Below are 23,244 nucleotides of genomic sequence, written 5' to 3'. Positions count from 1 at the left end.
TGTGTGTACATTTTTGTATTAATTTCAGATCTTTTACTTTCCAGAAAAGAAACTGTCAATCTAGTTTTCTATTCATTTGAATGTTCTTAGATATCAATTTCGAGGAATTTTACTGAAAATCTGTTCTCCTGAACTTCATTATCTTAATCAGAAAGTCATAGTAAGAGGCAGCGCCTGCAGAGAAAGCTTATCCTCAGAGAGAGGAACGATTAATTTCCCTTCCGCAGAGGTTCTGCTAATTATTAGACGAAAGGACCAGCGTCTTTTCTCCTGCTTGACTCTGCAGAGACTGCCATAATTAATGCAGCGTTTTTAGATTGTTCTCGTCTCAATCTCAGTTCTCCGTTCCCCTTAATTATTTAAAACAACCTCATCACTTACTGGGTGTGCTGCAGCTCTTATTTGTGCACGTTATCTCTAAATACATTATTATTAAATATTATGGCAGACATTCACCTTGTTAGGAGTGCTACTGTATATAAAATGTTTTAAATCCACTAGAGGGAAAGCTTTCCTGTTTTCGGTCCTATCTTGAAGACGTCATTCGTACTGACCTCTGCAAATCAGGATGAAGAGTGTGATGAAAATGCTTCCCTTGATGTAAAGGAGCGACTAATGAAAGTGTCCAGTCAGCAGAAAGCAGTCAGTCTGCGGGCCTTCACGGGATCAGTGCTGCATTCTCCTTAAATCATTCGCTGTCTGCACATCAATGCACATTCAGCAGTCGGAGACTAGCTCGCGTGAACCGAAAGCTGGATGCAGACCCCTTGGATGTGTGTGTCACGGAGGCAAAGCTTCTACAACTCGGTGTACAGTTCAGGAACCCGGTTCAGATGTGATCCTCCACACTAAGGACACTAGGTGTCGTGTTTGCCCGTTTTAATAGAACATACTCTTCTTGGCAAGAGGTAACACAAGGCCACATGTATATACTTTATATTTATATACTTAGCAAAATCATGACAACTCATAATTTTTATATTTAGAATATTTGATGTTATGTGTCCACAAGCATCCCATGTCAGACATGGCAGCCACATCAGTAGCAGAAAGACTGTTGTGCATGCAGATATGTTGACCCAGACAGGGCACAATATATGAGAGAGAGGAAAAATATTAAACTGAAGGCAATATCTCCCTTTAAACCTGTTACAGTCTTCAATCTTCACATTATTCTCAACCTTGTCACATTAATATTATAATAGGGAAGACAATTAAAAATAAAGGCATTTCTTGCTGATTACCAGCTGACATGTTAAGGACTAACACAATAAAACTGTGGTTTTAGTTAGGCCCTAAACATCTAAATTGAAAACATTTTATATATATATGTGTGTATATTTATATATATATGAAGAGACCAGATACACAATAGCTCACAAATAATACACAATAACCATGAAAATGTGCAAAATGTCACATTTGTAGTTGTTAAATTGTTATAAGGGACGCATGAGCAGTATAGATGTTTGTTTTATAACAGGTTTTGAGTAAAATCCCATTTAAACCAATTCCATGGGTTGAGAATAAAAGTTGTTTAAATATGAAAATAATAAAAGGTCTTTAGTGCCTGGGGTGGAAAATATGATTTTGTGGAGGTTTGATATTTACCTAATGATGTGGGGTATTTAGAAAATGAATCATATGTAGTTAAAACAATTTTTTTTTAAATATTCATAAATGTTGAAATATTACCGATTCCCAGGACAGGAATGACCCATATATTAGGATGTGGTTAATGTGTGGTATATAACTAGATGACATAACTACCTATAGACCAGTGTGTGTGCTTTTTGCTGCTAAATATTGTGAAAACTGACACATTTTCTTCAGGATTCTTTGATAAACTGAAATGAAACTGTCCCTTTTGATAAATGTATTGCGTCCTTGCGGAATAAAAAACATTTTATTTGACTAATCTATGATATATGACCAAGAAGTACAAGATTAAGTAATAAATGTAGGCCTGATTTTCAGTTCTAGTGAGGTAGAAAATAGTCTTTAAAATTGAAATATTATGGTTAAATACAGTGCACAGGTTTATGTTATAATTTTACATTTACATTTACAAAACTGGTTAAACATGTGATTCGCTCGTGGGTTGTAGGCTGCATTAGCCAATAGAAAGTGTTGAACATTCAATGTGAGTAAAACCTGATGCACTTCCTCTTTTTCTTCCTCTTTTTAAAGAGAATGTACTGAAATGTGGTGCAATAAAAGTAAACGTAGCCAAATACTAATATAATCTCCTTCAATAATAGTAATTTAAAAAATGCTAAGAAGTTTTGGATAGGTCTTCTATTATACACCGTTGCCTGGTGCATTGCAGGTCCAGGGCGGCCAATAATGCCCCCCTTAACATTGTGTATAATATTGCAGGTCCGCGTCAACCAATCAGGTGCTCCGTAACAAACCGACACCATAAATACTCGAGCGGAGGGAAATCCACGCTGTCCTTCCGCCTGGAGAAACTAGTGCCACACATCACTTGAGCCTGCATGTCCTTCATAAAAGCAGGAAATTAGCGTTTATTTAATAATGATCTAATAATGGCATTCAGTTTAATAAGATTCTCCAAACAACAGAATCTTCTATTCTATTACATACACATAGCATGAATTAACTTTGATGCTACAGTTGTGTGTTCTTAACCTAATAGCCTACATAATTAGTTCTGCAGACTTTCCTGGATAATTAATTCATCCCTTACAATGATTGGAACAAAATAAGCAATTTTAGTCAGTAGAAAATGTTTAAACAGTTATGAACCATCCTTAAACATCTTTAAACAAGGAGCGGTATTGATTTATGTAATACTATGCAGCATTCTTTTGTTAAAAAACTTTTTTTTATCATAATAATTCACTCATTTATAGTCCATATATGAGTCCTGAGTCCTGGAGGGTAAAAAAAAAAACCATTTTAAACCAGCCTATGATGGGACTCTTAACTGATTTAAGCTGGTCTTCCAGTCGAGCCAGCTAAAATACCCAAAACCCCTTTATTTCATTAGGGAAATAACTGCACACATCACAACACAAAGTATAATGTATCAGGAGACCTACATTAATTATTAGTGCCTCAAACTGGACAATGGACAATTCATTCATCTAGTAAATCACAAAATGAGCAAGTTCTTGTCAATCAGTATAATTGAGTGGGAATTCTTCAAGTTATTCATATCCTCACATTCTTTAAAACAAGGAGCAGTACTTGTTAATAGTATGCAAAGATGTATTGTTTGGCACACACTTGTATGAATCCATCACCCTAATGCTGAAATATTTCAGCAGGACAGAAAGAAAACACTGTTCACTGCATCATCGGCGTGCTTCGGTCGGTCTGCCTGCGCTGTAACGGCGCGTGTCATTGGCTGAGAGGGAAAGGCAGGGCCGCTCCGCGCGCACTGAATCAGGAAGTGAGTGGCGGATTAATACATGTGCGCTTCTTCTCACCGAGTGAGTGAGTCCACACAGCACAGAAGCCGGAGCCGCAGCAGTGCACGCGCATCCCAGAGAGCGAGAGAGAGATAGAGACAGAGAGAGAAAGAGATAGATAGAGAGAGAGGGAGAGAGGGATAGACGGAGAGACCTGCTGCGTTTAGTTTAGGCTGGAGATTATCATCATCACCCTCTATTCCCTACAAACATGGTACGTGATATTTTAATGCTATACTATTTAATGCAGTAACTCTAACTTTCTGCCCGCACCAAATGAACCTCAAAACAGGCTTTTAATTAAAGCTTTAGTTTGTAGATGTAACTTTCCGAGGTAAGATTACGGCGAGCTAATTTTAAACATTGCGCGTTATTTTATCAGTTTAGTGATGGATCGGTCAGTGAAGCCTGAATCTAAAACTGCGCAATTCTTACATCCTTTATCTTACATACGGGTTATACACATCAAATGATGCGGAATACATGCCATGCATTATAATTGTTGTATTATATCCTAAAATGAGATGATTTAGATCAACATGACAGCACATTGGAAACCTGTAGTTGTGATATTTATTTTAGACAGACTGGGCAGTGTTTTAGGGGTCGAGGGTCAGTAGGTTGGGTTGATAAGGATGTTTATGCTGATATGCTTCTGTTTATGTGAAATATGATGGATGGGACATGATGAAGATGATTGTAGATGTGTCTCAGATGAGGATGTGTAGGATGTTGCATCATCTATCTCTCTTTATACCCCCTCTAAAGACTGAATTACAACAGCTTGGTCAAGTATTTCCCATCTAAAACCACTTTACTGACATTTAAAGGCCTCACTAATGACAGGCAGTTGTATTGTAACCAAACCTCAGTGCTGCGTGGACTAAAAGGGTGGTGTAGGCTTATGGTCATGGTCATTTCCTGTATTTTCTCTGTAGTCACTGTAGCTTATGCAAATAAAAGGTGTGTCGTTGTAGAATGTCTGTCTTGTAGCTTTATGTTTGTTTGTTGAATCTGAGAGGTATTGTTTGATATTTCACATGTGATGTAATTGTGGTGCATCCTAGTAAACAGAACCTGTATTTCTTTTTTCTTTCTTTTTTTTTTTTTAAATGTGCCTCCCTGCAGAAATCAGAATTTAAAAAAAATTATCATAAATTGTTAGTTCATGTTAGCTCAGGTCCATTAAAAATACTGGTACAACTTAGTAATGTATTAGTAAATGTTTACATTAACATTAAGATTAGCCTAATACATGCTTTAAAAGTATTTTCATTGTTAACTAATGTTAGCCAGATTGAACCTAATAACCGATTTAAAAAATAAATAAAATCTAAACTATGCTATCTGCATTTATTTTATACTCGTACTGTCTGTCAACAGTTGTGTAGGCCTAAGTTTTGTCCATTTTTGTTTCTTCTTAGCAGAACCTTACCTGAGAGCTTATTTCTTTAAGTCTTTAGTAAGCTGTGAAAGATGAAACTCTTGAGCAATAACGTTTTCCCCCTGGGGTTTTGTTCGTATGGCTTAACCAAAAATGAAAGTTGTTAGTTGTTCCAAACCTGTATGAATTTCTATCTTCTGCTGAACAAAAGAAGATATTTTAAGAATGTTAGTAACCAGACAGTTGATGGTAGCCATTGACTTCCATTGTAGAAAAAAAGAGTCAATGTTTGAATGTTCACCTTCAACTGTTTGATTACCAACATTCTTCAAAATATCTTCTGTTCGGCAGAAGAAAGAAATTCATACGGGTTTGGAACAACTTGAGGGTGAGTAAATGATGACACAATTTTCCTTTTTGGGTGAACTAGGCTATCCCGCCTTCAAGTGTTTCTGGACTGGTTTGGTTTATTGTAGGTGGTTTGATCTCTGTATTGGTTTTGTGTGTGTTCTAATAAAGAGGAACAGCATCTGGTAGGAGACAGCTGTCATGGGTGAAGATGTGATGTAATGTTCCCTGAAACTCGTGCTTTAGCCTATGTGTTGGGACTCTTGAGGATTATGCTGTGTATACTGACCTACATTCATTTGCCTGAACATTTTTAATAAGCGATAGCCTAGAGCAGCGTTTTAGACAAACACATCTCAGCGCAGATGGGTGACAGTAGTGTCAAGCACAGTAAGTACAGCCGACCGGATTCATTCGTGCGGTTCCTCTGCCCTGTGGAGTTCTAGAGAGCCTTCAGGTGTGTGATTGAAAATAGAGGAGAAACGGGTCCAATTTCACAGGCTTCGATTTGCATCTTGGTTTTGTGTGGTCACATTTTCTGTAAATGCATCGCTATTAGGTGCAATGATTTGGAAATTTGAGGCTGAAACGGAGAAGTGATATTTTGATACTGATCCTATTGCAAAAATGTATTTTTCAAAAAGCCAACTTGACCTACAGACAACAATTTTGACATAAACTTGAAAATATGACACAAATTATGACATACCAAATAAGTAACGAATGATTAAATTGTCACTATATATCCACTGAAGCCTAAATATAAATAAATACCTATCTTTCTGATAGGTCTGCCGATAAGTGCTGAAAAGGGAACTGCCGGACGGTTCTGTTAATCACACAGCTATGGCACAACCATTGGTGACTAAAATGGCCAAACATTGGTTGAATATTGACCTGGTCCATATATCAGTATATGACAAACACTTCAGTAGTTTCAGCCAAAGATCATCATGGCAACTATTAGAAAACTACTAACAATTCAACTCTTGACTGTCTATTAGCTGTGACTGATACACGATTACCATGTTGTTGGACGTTTTGGAAATTGTCGGGTCCTAGAGCACCTGCTTAAATATGCATGTTTGCGATGTTTTTATCGACCTACAACCACTACTTTCCATTTATTGCCCATTATAAAAGAGAAACGTTTCAGACAGCAGGACAGACAGTCTTCAGAGAGTCCCAGAGCAGCTGCGTCTCTTCCTCTACGGCCACCGTCCCCCAGGAGAGGAGGCTGATGGAGGTGTACTGGGCACATGGGCATGAGGAATGAAATGAGCCATACAGCTGGCAGCAGAAAGACCCAGATATCCAGCAAACCAGCACTCTGTCTCAAATGTATCTGCCAGTGACTCATGTGTGGCTCTTAAGCCAGTGCATGTTATATGTCATATCATGTGAGAGTATGGCTGCTTAATGCATCAAGGAAGTGGAATAATTAGTGTGATTGAAGGGACGGCTGCGTGTTCCTCTTTCTTTGGTCCATTAGCTCCACTCCACCCCTTCATAATGTGGGTTATTTGTTTTCCTAGCAGCTCTCATCCACTTTAGCAAGCTCTTGAGACTCATACAGCAAGCTTTTCTCTCTTCACTGTTAACCAAAGGCCTGGATTGTTGGTCAATGTCCTGTAATCTGATGCTACTGTATAAAGTGTTTTTGTTTGGATGTTTTTGTATAATGGCAAAACGATAGGACTCTTCTTGGTGTATAGAGATGCATTAAAATCAGAAATGCTTTTTTTCTGTCTGCTTAGTAACCAGCATCTCTTTTCTCTTTGATTTGTAGGCTGACCAGTTAACAGAGGAGCAGATCGCAGGTGAGAGTTCACGCACATAATCGGATCACTTTGATATGTGTGTTTCGAAGCATACACTAAATACAACCGCTGTTGTCTTATCTCAGAGTTCAAGGAGGCTTTCTCCTTATTCGACAAGGATGGTGACGGCACCATCACGACCAAAGAGCTGGGCACAGTCATGCGGTCGCTGGGCCAGAACCCCACGGAGGCAGAGCTGCAGGACATGATCAATGAGGTGGACGCTGACGGTGAGTGGATTTGAAAGTAAACTATGAATCAACGTTAAATGCAGTTTATCACCTGTTCCTAAATATCTCAAAAGGGTTAGTTCGCCCAAAAATACAAATTCTGTCATTTACTCACCCTCAAGATGTTCCAAACCTGTATGCATTCTTTCTTCTGATGAACACAGAAGATATTTTGAAAAACGTGGGTAACCAAACAGTTGACGGCACTCATTGACTTCCATAGTATGGATAAAATACAATGGCTATCGTCAAAAGTTTAGTTACCCACATTCTTCAAAATATGTTCTTCTGTGTTCACCTGCAGAAAGAACGTCATACAGGTTTGGAACATCTTGAGGGTCAGTAAATGATGACAGAATTTTATTTTTTGGGTGAACAAACCCTTTAAAGGACACTCCCCACAAACTCATAATGTTGTTGTGTCTGACTGCTCAGACAAACAGAGCATGTTTGTTCAGGAAATCAGCCTTCAAATGGCTTACTTATAATTGGGTCAGTGACTCAACACTCTTTTTTTATTTATTTTTTATTTAAAGAGATTACATTATAAAGATTAGGCTACATTATAAATACAGTTTATAAAGTGGCATCAAGTCAAAAATGTCAGGGTAATGCAACTGTCCTAATATCATAATGAAAGAAAAAGTGTCAAAGTTGAACCTTATTAAATAGTTAGGCAATATATTTTATTATTATTTCTTAGAAAGGAAATATATCAATAAAACAGCTTATTAATATATTAAAAAAAAAACTTTTGTCTGCCAAATCAAACATTTGGTTTTTACCAACCTGCAGAAGCATGCAGGGGAAAAAATCATAGTGAGGAAATCGTAAAGAAGATCTCTGCAGACCCATTGAAATGTCACAAAAGCTCTACAAAAACCTAGTTATGTATCCAGGGTGTTAATAAAGGCCTTCTGGAGCAAAACAATGAGTTTGTGTAAGAAAAATATTCATATTTAAAACTTTATAAAGAAAAATAACTAGCTTCCGGCCAAACGAACATACGGATTCCACTTAAGTGTAAAGTGCAACTTATGCGAGTAATGCGACGTACTGCTGATATTCACGCTACGCCATGACGCACTACGCTACTTTTTCATATAGTTGCATATATTCTGCATATATATTTCATATATTATTTTTTAATATAACTCCGATTGTATTCGTCTGAAAGAAGAAAGTCATATACACCTAGGATGGCTTGAGAGTGAGTAAATCATGGGCTAATTTTCATTTGAAAGTGAACTACTCCTTTAATGAAATGAGAATTTTGACATTAAAACTAAAAACTTGTGAAAATAATAGGAGAGAATTTGTTACACCACATGACATTTAGTTAAATTTAGACTAAAGAGTCTAAATAAATCTTAGGTGTCCCCAGAATGTGCCTGTGAATTTTCAGCTTAAATACCCCACATATCATTTATTATACCATGTCCAAAATGGCCCTTTTTGGGTGGAAGCAAAAACACGCTGTTTGCTTGTGTATCTTTAAATGCAAATGAGCTGTTGCTGCCCACCCCCCTTTCCAGAAGAGGGCTGTGCCTTTACCGCTCGTGCCTTGGATATTCAACAACAAAACGAGAAAAGGTATGGAGGTGTCTCCACAGAACGCGTTTTTGCATTCCACTGCTCTACTTTTACAGCATTTTCTATGTAATACGCTATAGACAGACATTGCGTTTTTTTTTGTCCTATTTATTTTCTCCCATCAAATGCAAGGTGTCAAGCGTTTTCTTAAAGTTAAACTTCTTTTAAGTTGAGCGCTGTGTTTTTAGAACACTGTTTCCTGAGCGAGACGCTGTAAAGATGCGAAACGCGAGCGCAACGATCAAACGCGTCCGTCTAGCGCGTTTACATAGAAAAGCAATGGAAAAATAGTGCAGTGGAATGGAAAAATGCGTTCTGTGTTTGACACAGCCAACAATAGAACATTCAGATTGTTTATCACATATAGCTGAGACATTCTCGTGTTTCCAGAGGAGATAAACATGGCGGACCGTGTACAGCTCACTCAGGGGAGGATCTTATTCTAAGGTAGTAAGTCACCAGTCGTGGGCGGGGCCTGTTACATTGTAACGTCACAATGTATAGAAAATGCAAACAATTTTGAGACAGTTTATGATTTATGGGCAATGGTATAATTTACCATTATAGGGTGCTTGTGTACACACTGCCGACATACATTTATGTTCAAACACCATGTGAAAGTGAATTTTGCATAATTCCCTTTAAAAGTTTTTTTTTTTTTTTTATCATGGACATTCTTATTCGTCATTTACCCAGTTGTCTTTGCATATTAAACTTGCAATGCAATTTAAAAAACAACAACATCCATCACCTTTAATTTAAAGGTACCGTTCAAAGGACTATTTCTTTTTTTTTTACACATTGGAGTAAGTACAGCCATTTAATCTCATCGACTCATCGTTGTGACTCACTCAGCAAAGAGTGACTCCAGAAAACTCTTCCATCAGCCTCCTGTCACAGACCTCTCAGACAGACAGACGAGATGGTCTGGGATGATCAGGAGGCTGCAACACTTCTAAAGCCGGTCAGATTTGCGAGTCTTCTTCGATCAGCGAATCGATGGGCCTGTGGGATGCAGCCTGCCTCTCTCCTGCCGTGACATGATCTAGGTCAGACGGCAATAATGCGAGTAGTGGAAAATAAAAGTAATTGCATAAGCCACTCTTTGCGTTTGTCATCTCGTTCCCACACACTCATCCAACTCAGTTGCCGGGAAACCGTGGAAGAACTTATTTTGAGAACAGACACTGGAAGTGACCTGGAAATGGCTGATTTCAGCACAACCGTGTGTTGCTGAGTGGTTCTTCTAGTAATGAATTGCATCCCCCTCCGGTACCTTTGAAAGACTGTGCTAATATGACTCAACATCCTGTGGCAATCGAAGGTCTTACATTTTTATCTGCCACGCTAAGAATGTGGCTTGTTGCACACGTTTTCATTGAATACAAGTTTCGCTCGTGCCACATTACGCCACAGACCATTAAATCGCCATCTGCTGCAACCCAAAGGGTTAAGGTTTTAGACCATAGGTTTTAAACCAGAGTCAAAAGTTCAATGTCTCTTTTAGGATGGCTAATCCTAGACCAGTGGTTTCACACATTCAGTCAGTAATCCAGCCTGGTCTTTATTACCGCACACTTGACCTGTTTCAGACCTCGATGAACGTTAGACATGGTTTAACTCTTTCATGGTCAAGCTAAGGCTAGTCCGTGCCAGCTTTAGGGATCTAGCCACGTCTCTTATGTCACAGTAACCCTCTCAGCTTTTATTATTCACCGCAGCCCCTTGAGGACTATCATCTCCTGCTAATCCAGAGTGAGTCACATGGTTTTTGATCTCTCTTAGCGAATCCCCACCTCCCAGTACTCTCATCTCTTTGATGGCTTGCTTGTAAACTGTGAGTGACCACGGCGTGACACGGCTGCGGTTTGCGTTCTGAGAGCTTTCCAAGTAAATGACCCTAATATGGGGTGGAGATCACCCAGTCGTCACCCAAAACCTAGATCTTTTACTTTGATACTTCAATATGGAAGCCTTTTCTTTGCCTGAGAGACAAAAACAGAAGAGGTGATTGTGAGATGAATTTTAAAATAAGAAATACAATTAGAGTTGTAGTTGTAATTATAAGAAAAGGCCTCATTGCATGAAGTCGCAGTCATGAGAAATGGTCACGTTTATGAGAAACAAGTTCATTCAAAGTTGTTTATTTCTTGCAATTTTAAGATTTAAAGTCGTAATTACCTTATTTTGTTAAGGCCAAGTTCACACCAAGGATGATAACGATAAAGATGTAGTTCTAAAAATCTTTCTAAAAATAATGACACAGAGGAACCATATTGTTGGAATCACTTTCAGGATGATTATTCCAGCTGATGAACAATTAAAACATTGAGAGCCAATCAGAATCCACCAGACTTTAATGAGCTTGAGCATTTAAAAAGGCAGACGACAAAACTGCAGCACACGCTTGGAATAAACAGAACGATAACGTCCACTGGCGTGGACGCCTAACAGTTATCGTTATCTTTGTAGTTATTGTCCTCGGTGTGAACTTGGTTATTGTCCTTTACTCTGAGGTGGAAATGGTTTATTATACCTCTCAGAGTTTTTGAGGTGAACGTTCCTGTCAATACTTCGGTTTTCAATAAAATTTCACTTCCCTTTTTCTTAGGAAATGGAACCATAGATTTCCCAGAGTTCTTGACGATGATGGCCAGGAAAATGAAGGACACAGACAGCGAGGAAGAGATTCGCGAGGCGTTTCGGGTATTTGACAAGGTATGTTTGAGCTGTAACTACTTTACTTGGCTTTAGTTTGTTTATTACAGAGTCACGGCAGTGAGGCCAAAGTTTTCCTGCCCTTTCTGTGACTTATATTGTCTTATTCCTTCCAGGACGGTAATGGCTACATCAGTGCTGCAGAGTTGCGTCATGTCATGACAAACCTCGGCGAGAAGCTGACAGATGAAGAGGTGGATGAGATGATCAGAGAAGCTGACATAGATGGTGATGGTCAGGTGAACTATGAAGGTATGTTGCTTACCTCTCAACGCTCACTGTGTTTCCTACAACATTCCAATGTTTGTTTGGCTATTATAAAAGGCTATTTTGTAAAACGGATAGTCCCGGTCCTTGATTCCAATTGGTTGAGCCACGTTCGAAACCGAACCGTGATCTCATTACCTCATGATTTCTTAATGATTCGTTCAGAGAACTAAAATTCCTTTAAAATCTCATCTGTGGTTTTACTTTATTCATCTCCATGTTGGAATCACCACAGTATATTTTACTTCTAAGTTATCTGTGTCGAAAATGGCTCATATTTCCCAGAATGCACCATAATCGCACAGAGCACATGTGAAAGGGCCTCTTTTTGTCTTGCTGAAAGCGGAGCCTCTTGATTAGACTCGTATGAAAGCTATTCGGAAATGGGACGCTAATTACCGTGTGAATTCTACCTTCACCTCTTGATTAAAAAATTAATAAGCCATTGAGCAATTTAGCAGCTGGGTGCGCAGCGTGGCGTTCGGCCAAAAGCAACTGCCTAATCTCATTTTCTCTCCATCTCTCCTCTCAGAATTTGTACAGATGATGACCGCAAAGTGAAGCCGCCTCCTTCTGCAGTGCCCTCTTAGAAGAGAAAAAAAAAATCAGTCAAATGTTTTACTTACCTCTTGGGAAAAAAATGTTTATTTATTCACAATATTTCTGTTTAAAAATAATAATAATAATTGAATGTTAAAATAAAGTATCCTTCTGTCCACACAGAAAATAATGAAAAAAAAAAAAAAGTCAAATATCTGCATGAAATGGTTAGTGATCATGTCCCCAAAGATCAGTCTAGCATCAGTTATTCAAGAGAAAAATATCCTGTAACTACCTTCAAACTGAAAGAAAAACAGCATTTGGTGAACTCCTTAAGTTCCATCTGCTCTTGATAATGTTTGGGCTGGCCATCCTCCTTTTGTTCTCTTGTTTTTTTTCTTTTCTTCTGTTCTTCATGCATGCAGCTTGAGCCCGGAGCTCATTCTCCAGCCAATCAGAGCGTGCTGAGTCCACTGAAGTGTTGTATTGTGTTTTTTTTATTTGTAATTTAAGAGGAACCACAAGTAGAGAGAAAGCTTGTAAATTCAAGTTTCGAGTGGAATGGGGCTTTAAGGTATTGTGGGGGATAACAAGCAAAAATCCAAAAGGAATTTTTTTTGGCATGATTTTACTTTTTGTTTAGTTTTTTTGACAATCATTTATTTTCGTTTCAATGACTTTCTTTTACTGGACGGCCGTCTCTGTGGTGTCTCGCCGTGATGGAGATGATGGAGGGATGTTCGAGATGGTTAGAGGACTGTGTCTGAGCCTTCACTTTTCTGTCCTCTGTTTCTTTACTCCTGAACGGTGAATTCTCCCCTGCATCTCTTCTGCTGCGGGAGTTTGCACTCCACTCTTCAGTTTGCATTCATTCCAAGTTGTACATGCTACTGTTTTAATATTTTCTTCGAATAAAGTGAACATGTACTTTACGACTCCCTGCTCAATGCTGTTCCTTATGAAACCATCCTGTGTCCGTTGAGCGAAGTAAGGTCCGGGTTTTCTGACATCCATCCCGTCTGAGCTCAAATAGATCAGTGACCGCACTAGACCACCTGTGCTCCAGCTAAATTACAGCTTCCTGTTGAGACGAAGCCATCAAACATTTAATAACCCGATCATCTAGCTTCCCTTCCAGTTTTCTCCTTTTCTCAAGTGTCATTTTACACCTCAGTTTTCTCAACTTCACATATGTATGTATATATAGACACAATTCTCTTTAGAATTGACCTGCATAATGCAAAGCTCCTAATCTTTACCGCCGCCCACCCAAGAAGCAGGAGACAGTCTCACTCGCCAAACCCACACATTTTGACATCTGAGCTGCCCTGTGGTTAAATTAGGAGTATCAATATTTCACGTGAAAATGAGGCAGGATGTTGCCGTACCAGTAAGAAGAGAGGAGGATTTACCACCCTTCCCCCTCCACACCTCCTCTCAACCATCAACAACACAGACTAAAACCCTATCATATTCCACAAAAAAAAAATAATTATACAAATTTTTAATTAATTAATTGTATTTTATTTGCATAACTACATATTTCCATTCGAAGTAGTGTACGCACATTCTAAATTGAGCAGGTGCTCGGTCAAAAAAGTCTGAAAAAAATACAGCACACTGCTTTATCTGCTCCCGTTAAACTTAAATAAATGTCCTTTTCTGATTCATAAGACAGCGGTGCGTCCACGTCAGACGACACTTAGCAACACTTGTTTGTGCAATTTATGTGCAACATCACTTGATGAAATATCACTGTAACCTTTACCAGCTGTTTTTGTGGCAAAGACTTCCTCCTGTCTGATATCAGATCAGTATTTCTGAAGGTTTCTATTGCAAAACTGGCCCCTTTTTTTCTGTATTATGACACCACTCCGGATGTGAAGAAGTATATTAGTCAAAGTCCTTTGAATTTGACATGGAGTTCTCATAAAAACTGTAAACCTGAATAAGTTGGCAAAACTCAGAAAAAAACTAGGCAATCAATTACATCAAATTGTTTATGTTAAGAAATTCAAAGTTTAAGTATGCAGAACATTATATTAAATTAGATTTTAGCATTTACCCTCCCTTTGAGTGTCATGGCAAAGCATGCTGGAAAATAGAAATCCCAGCCCAGTTTCAGTTAAAATTAAGTTAGTTAAATTAAAAGAATCAAGTAAATACAATTCAAACCAATGAAGCAATTCAGATTACTTAAAATGTGTCAGTTTTGTGAACTCAAAAGAAAAAGACGGTTCTAAATACTCATAAAAGTAAAGTTAATTTGCTTGAACTATTTTGTTTAATTTAAATTGGCTCTACTCAATCCAAATAATTATTTTAAGTGTTAGGGTTTACAGTGTTTACAGGGTTTACAGCTTGAGTATTTGGACACTTAAAGGGCTAATTCACCAATGGCAAAATGGGCTTTCAATAAAAATTGGGGTAACACTTTATTTCAAAAGTCCACTTAGACATTCTACTAACTATAAGTAACTTTGCAACTACATGTCAGCTTATTCTACTAACCCGAACCCTAACCTAACAGTCTACTAATACTACATATAATGAGAGTAAGTCGATGTTATACCTGATTTGAGAAAACAGAGGAAAAAGGGCTGTTGTCTTCCATTTTGCCAAATAGGAAAACTTCAACAACCATTATGCACACATAATGGTATCGATCGTAGAGCTGGACGAGGCCTTTCGAATGAGCCCACCCACGAGGTCAAGCTCGCCCGGCTCCCCGAGTTGCCATCCAAGGCCACTTCCAGTCTTTTCCTATTCACCTTATATTTATACAGGGAGGTAAGCTATTTTCTGTCAATGTGCTGAAACTTCCAGTTCATTTGCCCCTATAGGTAAATATCTGGATAATATGATAACAAGTAATAGTTTGCAATATCAAGCAGCATAACGGACAGTTTTTGTGCAGATAAAATAACAGGAAGAGGATGAGACTGGAAGCCTCGACAGTCGACAAAATCAGCTCACAATGGCTGCACTGCACTTACGTTAAGAACAAGGTGAATTGAATTGACAAGAGTCAAATACCGCCTTGCGTCAGAAGGAAATACTTCTTAGCAAACTTTTATTTTAAATGGTATCGACTTGTTTTGTTTCCGGGTGCAAGAATTCAAAAAGTAAACGTTTTAGTGGGAGTGAGCCGTGAAGAAGGCTGTTTTTACCATGATGCTATTTAAAGAGTAGACGAAGTACGATACCATTACCAGTGATAAACCTATTGTGCAATACATGTTTTGTTCTGTGTCTGTGGACAGGGATACAAAAATGCGTAGTTATAATCTGTAGTTTTCACAAAAGCTCCAGAGCTGTCAAAAGTCCGCCGGATTATTTGCTGACAAATAAATGGGAATTTCTCAGACCTGGACTGTTCATGTGTTCATTTACATTGTAACAATACAAAGCAGGTTGAAAATCAGCAAACTTGCACTTTGTCACTATTAGAAATGTGTGAATTGCATTCAAATTGATGCAAACATCAAACTAAGAGTAAACTAAGTACAATCAGCTTGGATGTTTAAGTCATTCCAACTTAAATTATTAAGTAAATTAATTAAAAAAACGAGTTGAATCTTGTATAACGTATAAAAGGTGAAAATTGCTTAACTTATTTTGATGAGTTAAAGCAATGTAAAAACATATGTTGTCATAACTTATTGGTCATATAATCTTTTACAGTGTATCTTCATCTTTTATTCATGTATTATTGAATCTGTGGCTCTGAGCAGGAAGCTGTAGAAACTGTCAGGCAAGAGAGAAACCGCACAGACACACTGAGACACTAACATCAGCATACAGGATTAAGAAGCCTGAAGACAGTTTGTTACATAACACTGCTGAGAGCAGTTTGTGTTTCTTTCTCTCTGTGTGTATTGGAGTACAGTATGGCAGAGTGCAACACAGTGAACCCGCCATGAAAAGTCACGCACAAAGCCCTGAAACACATAATGCATAAAACCCCTTTCAGACAGATTTTCTAATAAATTGCTTCATAAAAACGTTTCTTCATGCGTCTTGCCAGCAAGGGTGCACTGAGGAGGGGTTTCCCCACAACCACATGCTGAACACTGTTGGCGAAAGTTACTTTTATGTGTTACAATGTTATGTTATTTTTAATGAAAAGTAGTGTTATATTACGTTACTTTTTCTCACCTGGCTGAGGCTCACTCTTTTCCAGGCCTTGCAGGTTTTTTTTTTTTTTTTTTTTTTTTTTTTGCAATTGTTTAACACAGTAATGCATTCATCAACATAGCCTATATACATACTTCATTTTCTTTTAAAAACACATTTATATTTCCTACCGTACAACTCTGTTTATTGAAAGTAGTAATTTTGTACGTTCCTGCGGACGCATACGTCATGAACAAGAAAGAGAATTTTATTTCAGCAAAAATATTTAAGCAAATGAATTAAAACTGCATTTTAAAAAGTAACTCAATTAATGTATACATTTATAAAGTAATGTGTTACTTTCAAAAATGTATATAAAAAAAGTAATTGACTATGTAACTTGTAATGTATTACTCCCAACTCTCACTCTCTCTCTTTATTAGCATGACTGTGTATCAATGTTGCCAAAGCATTAACATAGTATATATAAATAATTAAAGTCCCACAGTAGTCAATAATTGTATCCCTTAAAACTCATCTTCGATCACCAAAATGAATGGATTTTGAACGAAAATTAACGAAAAAAATCTTCATGCCTTAAAATAGCTTGAATGTAACTCTACACATTTTGCCGGCAGGGAAATGGAGTGAGGCAGGGCTGCAGTCTGAGTCCGACTGAGTCCGAAAATGAATGTAACTCTACACAAACTCTATACTTCATTTAGTATATGTGGTTCTATGAATATGCAAATTAGCCCCGCCTCCACTCACTCACACCAGCTCAGAGATCCACTCGTTGACGATCACACGTTGACCTGATTGGTTACAAGGTAGTTTGTGACACTCAGCATTCAGCAGTGGTGTTGACTTATGAATTTGCACATATATTAATTAATTATTAATAACACCACGTAGACATATAAACAACATTAAAAGCTTGACTTTCACCACAGAGGGACTTTAAAAAACATATATGAGTAGATTATGTCATATATTGTTAATAAATAAATAAATAAAATTGATTTAGTGGTTCTATGTGGGTCAAGTAACATTGGAGTTTATTTTGGAGGTCAACATGTGTTTTTAGTGATTCATCGTGTCTTTTAGATTTGTGTCAATTTCTTCAATAATAGTTTTGGAGTTGGAGTTGGAGTCAGTCAGGAATTGAGTATCACGTTGAAGAGCGAGTGTGTTTAGAGGATGAGATTCTGCTGAGTTTTCATTGGCGAGGAGGGCTTTATATTGGTCTGAATCAGGATCGGACTGATGGCGGTGATGCCACATCTCTTCTGGACCTCAATGTTCAGCGGGTACAAGCCTAATTCAGCCCTGCAGGTGTCATTGGACCCCTCTGCTTCTGTGGACCCCTAAAATGTTTTTGGCAATTTCAAATTGTTTTTCGACAGATGTTTTATCACAATTTTTTACATTTAGTACTGATCCCCAAAGAATAAAAATTTGAACACCATGACTTTGGTTTTGTCCAGATTGAATGTCTGTTACAGCAGGGACAGGTTCAGCTGTGCTCGACAGCAGGACCAGATCATCCGCGTACATCTGACCTCTGACCTCTGTGTAGATTGAGGCCGGGGACAGTAGAGTGTTCCAGCGATGATGCCAGATCATTGATGTAGATGTTAAATAGAGTCGGACTGCAGCCCTGCCTCACTCCACTTCCCTGCTGGAAAACGCTGTTCTGTGATTATTGATTCTCTCTCTCTCTCTCTCTCTCTCTCTCTCTCTCTCTCTCTCTCTCTCTCTCTCTCTCTCTCTCTCTCTCTCTCTCTCTCTCTCTCTCTCTCTCTCTCTCTCTCTCTCTCTCATATATATATATATATATATATATATGGTCAAACTTTAGATAGGGTCCAATTCTCACTATTAACTATGACTTTGCCTCAATAAATTCCTAATTACTGCTTATTAATAGTTAAGGCAGTTGTTAAGTATAGGTATTGAGGATTAAGGGATGTAGAATATGGTCATGCAGAATAAGGCATTAATATGTGCTTTTATTGTACTAATAAACAGTAAATAAATGGCATGCTAATAAGCAACTAGTTAATAGTGAGAATTAGACCCCAAACTAAAGTGTTGCTATTGCCAGAGCAGAAATTTAAAGAGTGTTACAGGTCGAAAAAGGGAAGTAAATTTATGGGGATACTTAAGGGATGTGAAACGATCCATAATGTTAGCTGTTATGATCCCACAGGTAAAAGTGATCACCTTGCAGGAGGGGCTTACTTCCTTCTTGACTATTACTGGTTGTGTGGTCATACTGCATATCCCAGTTTGCCTGCTTCATGGCAAGGTATCTGTGCATTAGTTCAGCTCAGAGCAAGAATTAGAGTTGGCTATGTGGGGAAGCAGAAAAGAGGAAGAAGGGCCTTGGAGAGAAAAGGGGAAGATACTTGGTGGAGACATGACATTTCTGATATCCCTGAAGAAAGCCTTGTAATTGCCAGAACATCTCAGTTTTGGAAGGCTTTTCTTATCCATAATGCTGTAACTGACTCAATGAACTGGATTAATAGAATCCATTATGAATTATACCGATTTGCAAACGACACTCAATTGGAAAAGTGAAGTGGGGGCTCTCAGACAAATGACTCTGGAAAACAGAATGGTATTGGATAGAATTCTTGCAGAGGAGGGGGGTGTCTGTGTGAAACTTGGAAAAGAATGTTGTACTTTCATCCCAGCTTATGACGAGGATGGTAGTTCCGTCTCAAAGGTACTGGACGATATGACAAAGGTGCAGAATGATTTGTGGCAGGATGAACAGCCAAAGAACAAAGCAACAGGATGGGGTTTTGATTGGATTGCTAATGCCTTCCACAATGCTTTTGGTAATATCTTCGGACCCATACTCTTGTTACCAGCAATTGCTGCCTTGCTCATGGCAGTAATTATGATTGGATGTTTGATCAAATGTATCCGAGCTGGTCTGGAAAGGTTTATCAGAAGCATTGTCTGGGGAGGGATTGGAAGGAGAGATAATGTAGAGGAAGAGGAAGAAGAGGAAGACTCTCAATATGAGCGGTTGCACCCGGCCCACCGGGGCCCGTTGCCCCCTGTCGCCAGAGGACCGTTGCCCCCGGTCAACATGGTGCAGATGCGCTTAGCTGAGCGATCAGGTTTAGTGAGCACTTACCGTAATGTTTTTGTACCATATCAGCCAAATACGGTTGCTGCCAATCAGCCGATAAGGGAGTAACTAATGTGATGTTTAAGATTAAACAATTCGAATATTTGGTCGTGAAAGATTTACGACCAGAGTGAGGAATTGCAGTAGAATTAATTAGATAAGATTAATTATGTTACTAACCATGAAAATCTGAACTTAGATTTTCATCTTATGATAAGCTTTTTATTACACTTCCCATTTCTATGTCTGATGGTGACTAACTTTCCATTCCAGATCTAACAATAAAACAGGATAACTTTTACTTCCTTTTATTTAGGATGTAGCCACCAGACGAACTTTCGATATGATCTAACCTTCTAACAAACTTTTGACTCAATGTAACCTGGGTCGAATGGAACTTTTAGAAAGGACTCAATGTTCTGTTTATTTTGACTGTATTGTGAAATGATTGACTGAAATATTAACCCCTTACAATGTTTTTGATATTTTGCTGATGTAGCTAACAAAGGGTAATGACAAGGGGGGGGGGCTTGCTTTAAACAATTCAACCAATCATATTGATAGCGCATGACATGTTAGTCATGATGATTCTATTTTGATATGTCTGGCTTTACCCTATAAAGCCTATTGTATTTTTATGTTGGGCCGAGAATCTCTGAGTATTGCTCGAGAACTCCCGGCCGTTTTGAATAAACCATCTGAGGGACATTTACTGAAGTCTGTCTCATTTGTTTTTATGCTGCGCAGCAAAGAAGTTAGGTTAGTAAACTCAGCCAGTTGTCGATTGAAGACGCAAGAGCTAGAGTATAAAGGGTATTAAGTGTCGATTAGTAGACGCTCTGTGTCGACAGTAGACGCAACAGTTTTATTTTAGATAGTCAGATTTAAGAATTTTCCATCACACTATACACTCTTAAAAACAAAGGTTCTTGATTGGCATTGATGGTTCCCTGAAGAACATCCATGGAACCTTTCCATTGAGGTTCTTTATAATCTAAAATCTATTAAAATGTTCTTCACACTAAGAAAAAAAATGGTTCTTTTAAGAACTATTCACTGTAAAGTTCTTTAAGGAACCCACAAAACCTGCACTGTAAAAAATTATCGTAATTTTAACGGTAAAAGACTGTAAAAATGCTACAGTGAAAAACTGTTAATTGGTTAACAGAAAGTTTCCGTACTATATACGGTAAATAACTGTGATAGATCTAACGGTACATTTAATGTAATTTTACTGTAACATACCGTTAAATTTACAGTTTTTGAAAGTGAAAAAACAACTCATTGTATCATTTACAGTGAAATACTGTAAATTGACATTCCCACAATTCCATGTGACACTTCACATTTGATGTATTTTTGTTGAAATAACTATGTTTGTTTCTTCATAGTTTTCTTCGTTTTTTCTAATCAGTTATGTACATTAGGGGTTTATGTTACATTTAATGTTGTTAAATTAATGTTTATTGCATTTTTAAAATTTCATGTGTTACCATGATGGTGTTTAATGTTTGTGTGAATGACACTGTGCAGCTTCTATATATATTAGTATTAACTCTCTTGTGGAAGAACTGCTTATGTTGAGCTTTGATTGATCATGTGACTCTCATCACTGCTGTGATTGGTGGTTATCAGTGTAAAAAACAGATATTAATACTTCAATAGGATGGTAAATTAACATTATATCATATTACCGAAATCCAATGTTAAATATACAGTTTTTTAATATACAGTTTTTTTCCGTAAAAACAACGGGAAGAAAGACCATTTTTTTTACAGTATTTTTCCGTTTTTTAACAGGAATTTTCTGGCGCCCCAGCTGCCAGAAAATTACCGTTTTTTTACGTTTTTTTTTTTTACAGTGTGACTTTTGGAACCTTTATTTTTTATGAGTGTATAATAATGTTGATTATTTCGTATAGGCCATATTTAACAAATCTTCTTCTTAAACCAAAATTGCTCATTAATATTTGAAAAACTTTTATCCTTAAAATCAGTCATGGTGTGACTTAACCCATAATATATTAAATGTATTAGCCTAATATATGAAAATATATTTTTTAAAAACTTTTTTGAAAATAATAATTAAGATGTGTACACCATTGCCACGTTCATGTTCAGTCAGTGTAACCTATATGGACTTTTAGTTTGTTTGTCTTCAGTCACATGTTTCTTTTGTTCTATTTTCCCGCCACTCATCAGTCACCACGGACACTAATCCTCCACAACAGCTGCTCATCATTCAGTTCGTTTTCTCTGTGTATAGTTCCTCTGTTTTCTGTCTTCTGTTGTCTGTCTGTGTTTGTGTAAGCGTGTGTGTGCATCAACCCCCCCCCCCCCCCCCCCAATTATTTACATACACAGCAAGTACACTTGTATTCACCGTCAATAAGCATTTATAAAAAAAATTCTAAATCTGCCTGACTCAAAAGTCTGAGGAAACGCTGAATGTGCCTGATAATTGTGAGCGTTTGTGTGAAGATGACTGCAGCATGAGCTCTCTGACCTACATTTCTCAAACAGCATTGGTGCGACAAACAGACCTTTAAATTACAGAAGCCGTGAAAACATCCCTCAAGCGCTTTAGATCGGATATTCTATTAATAATTCATTCATTTATCACAGTGTGAAAAAAAAGAAAAGAAGAAGAAGCTGAAAACAGCAGAACATAAAAGGAACTGGGGTATCCCAGATTTAGTTTTGCTGCATAAATCCTCCGCAGTGTTTCAATGTGTGTGTGACGCTCTGGAGCTCTGCTCAGTGAAGAAGAACATCCTTTCCTATCATTTATGACACAGAGCCTAAGTTCAGGAAAGCTTCCCCGGGAAAACTGCAGATGGGGAGGGTGACTGTCAGCTTAACAAAGAGGGAAGAAAATAAAAGACGTGAGCAGTTTGCAGAGGGATCCCAGGGCTTTTCCACATCAGGAGGAAACCCTCAGGCTCATCTTTTATTCTTTCCTCCTTTTACTGTATCCCTGTCTCTCTTCCTTTTTCTCAAACAGAAATGTACACTGCGGAGCAATCTAATCTAGTATTCTCAAACTCGTCTTCAAAGAGATCATTTTTGACAGATTTCAGACATATTAAAGGCATAAAAAACTGAAATAATGAAAGAAGACTGTTCAATGGGGTTGGGAAGATTTTGTAATGTTTTTGAAATAAGTCCTTTATGCTCATCAAGACTGCATTTTTTTAAATCAAAAATACAACAGAAAAATTGTGAAATATTTTTATAATTTAAAATAGGCTACTTGCTTTCGATTATAATATATTTTAAAATGTAATTTATTCCTGTGATGTCAAAGCTGAATTTTCAGCATCATTACTCCATCATTACTCATTAAAAATTACAGATATCCTTCAGAAATCATATGATGATTTGATGCTCAATAAACACTTATTATTATTAGCAATGCTCAAAACAGTTGTGCTGCTTAATATTTTTGTGGAAACAGTAATATTTTTTTTTCAGGATTCTTTGATGGACAGAAAGTGAACAGAATTCATTTATTTAAAGTAGAAATGTAATACAATGTAAAATGTCTTTACTGCCACTTTCACTGTAAAATGTTATCGGTTGAATTGACTTAAAAAAAAAAGTGAGGAAACCCGTTGCCTTAAAATTAAGTAAACAAACCTCA

The 23,244-nt window shown here is 37.7% G+C and overlaps 1 protein-coding gene across 1 annotated transcript; it reads left to right on the top strand.

Annotated features, from left to right (window-relative positions):
- The first annotated feature begins 3,408 nt into the window (after positions 1-3,408).
- On the top strand, positions 3,409-13,269 carry calm1b (calmodulin 1b). Its single transcript, XM_084431580.1, has 6 exons — positions 3,409-3,651; positions 6,959-6,989; positions 7,076-7,219; positions 11,424-11,530; positions 11,647-11,782; positions 12,330-13,269. Exons 1-6 carry the CDS (start codon positions 3,649-3,651, stop codon positions 12,356-12,358), a joined length of 450 nt encoding a protein of 149 aa, XP_084287706.1. The 5' UTR covers positions 3,409-3,648; the 3' UTR covers positions 12,359-13,269.
- The last annotated feature ends 9,975 nt before the right edge of the window (positions 13,270-23,244 follow it).

This window comes from Rutilus rutilus (assembly GCF_951802725.1).
Source record: "Rutilus rutilus genome assembly, chromosome: 15".
Lineage (NCBI taxonomy): Eukaryota > Metazoa > Chordata > Actinopteri > Cypriniformes > Leuciscidae > Rutilus > Rutilus rutilus.
The sequence above is the reverse complement of the archived record's forward strand: the minus strand, read 5'-3'. Positions and strand labels throughout refer to the sequence as shown.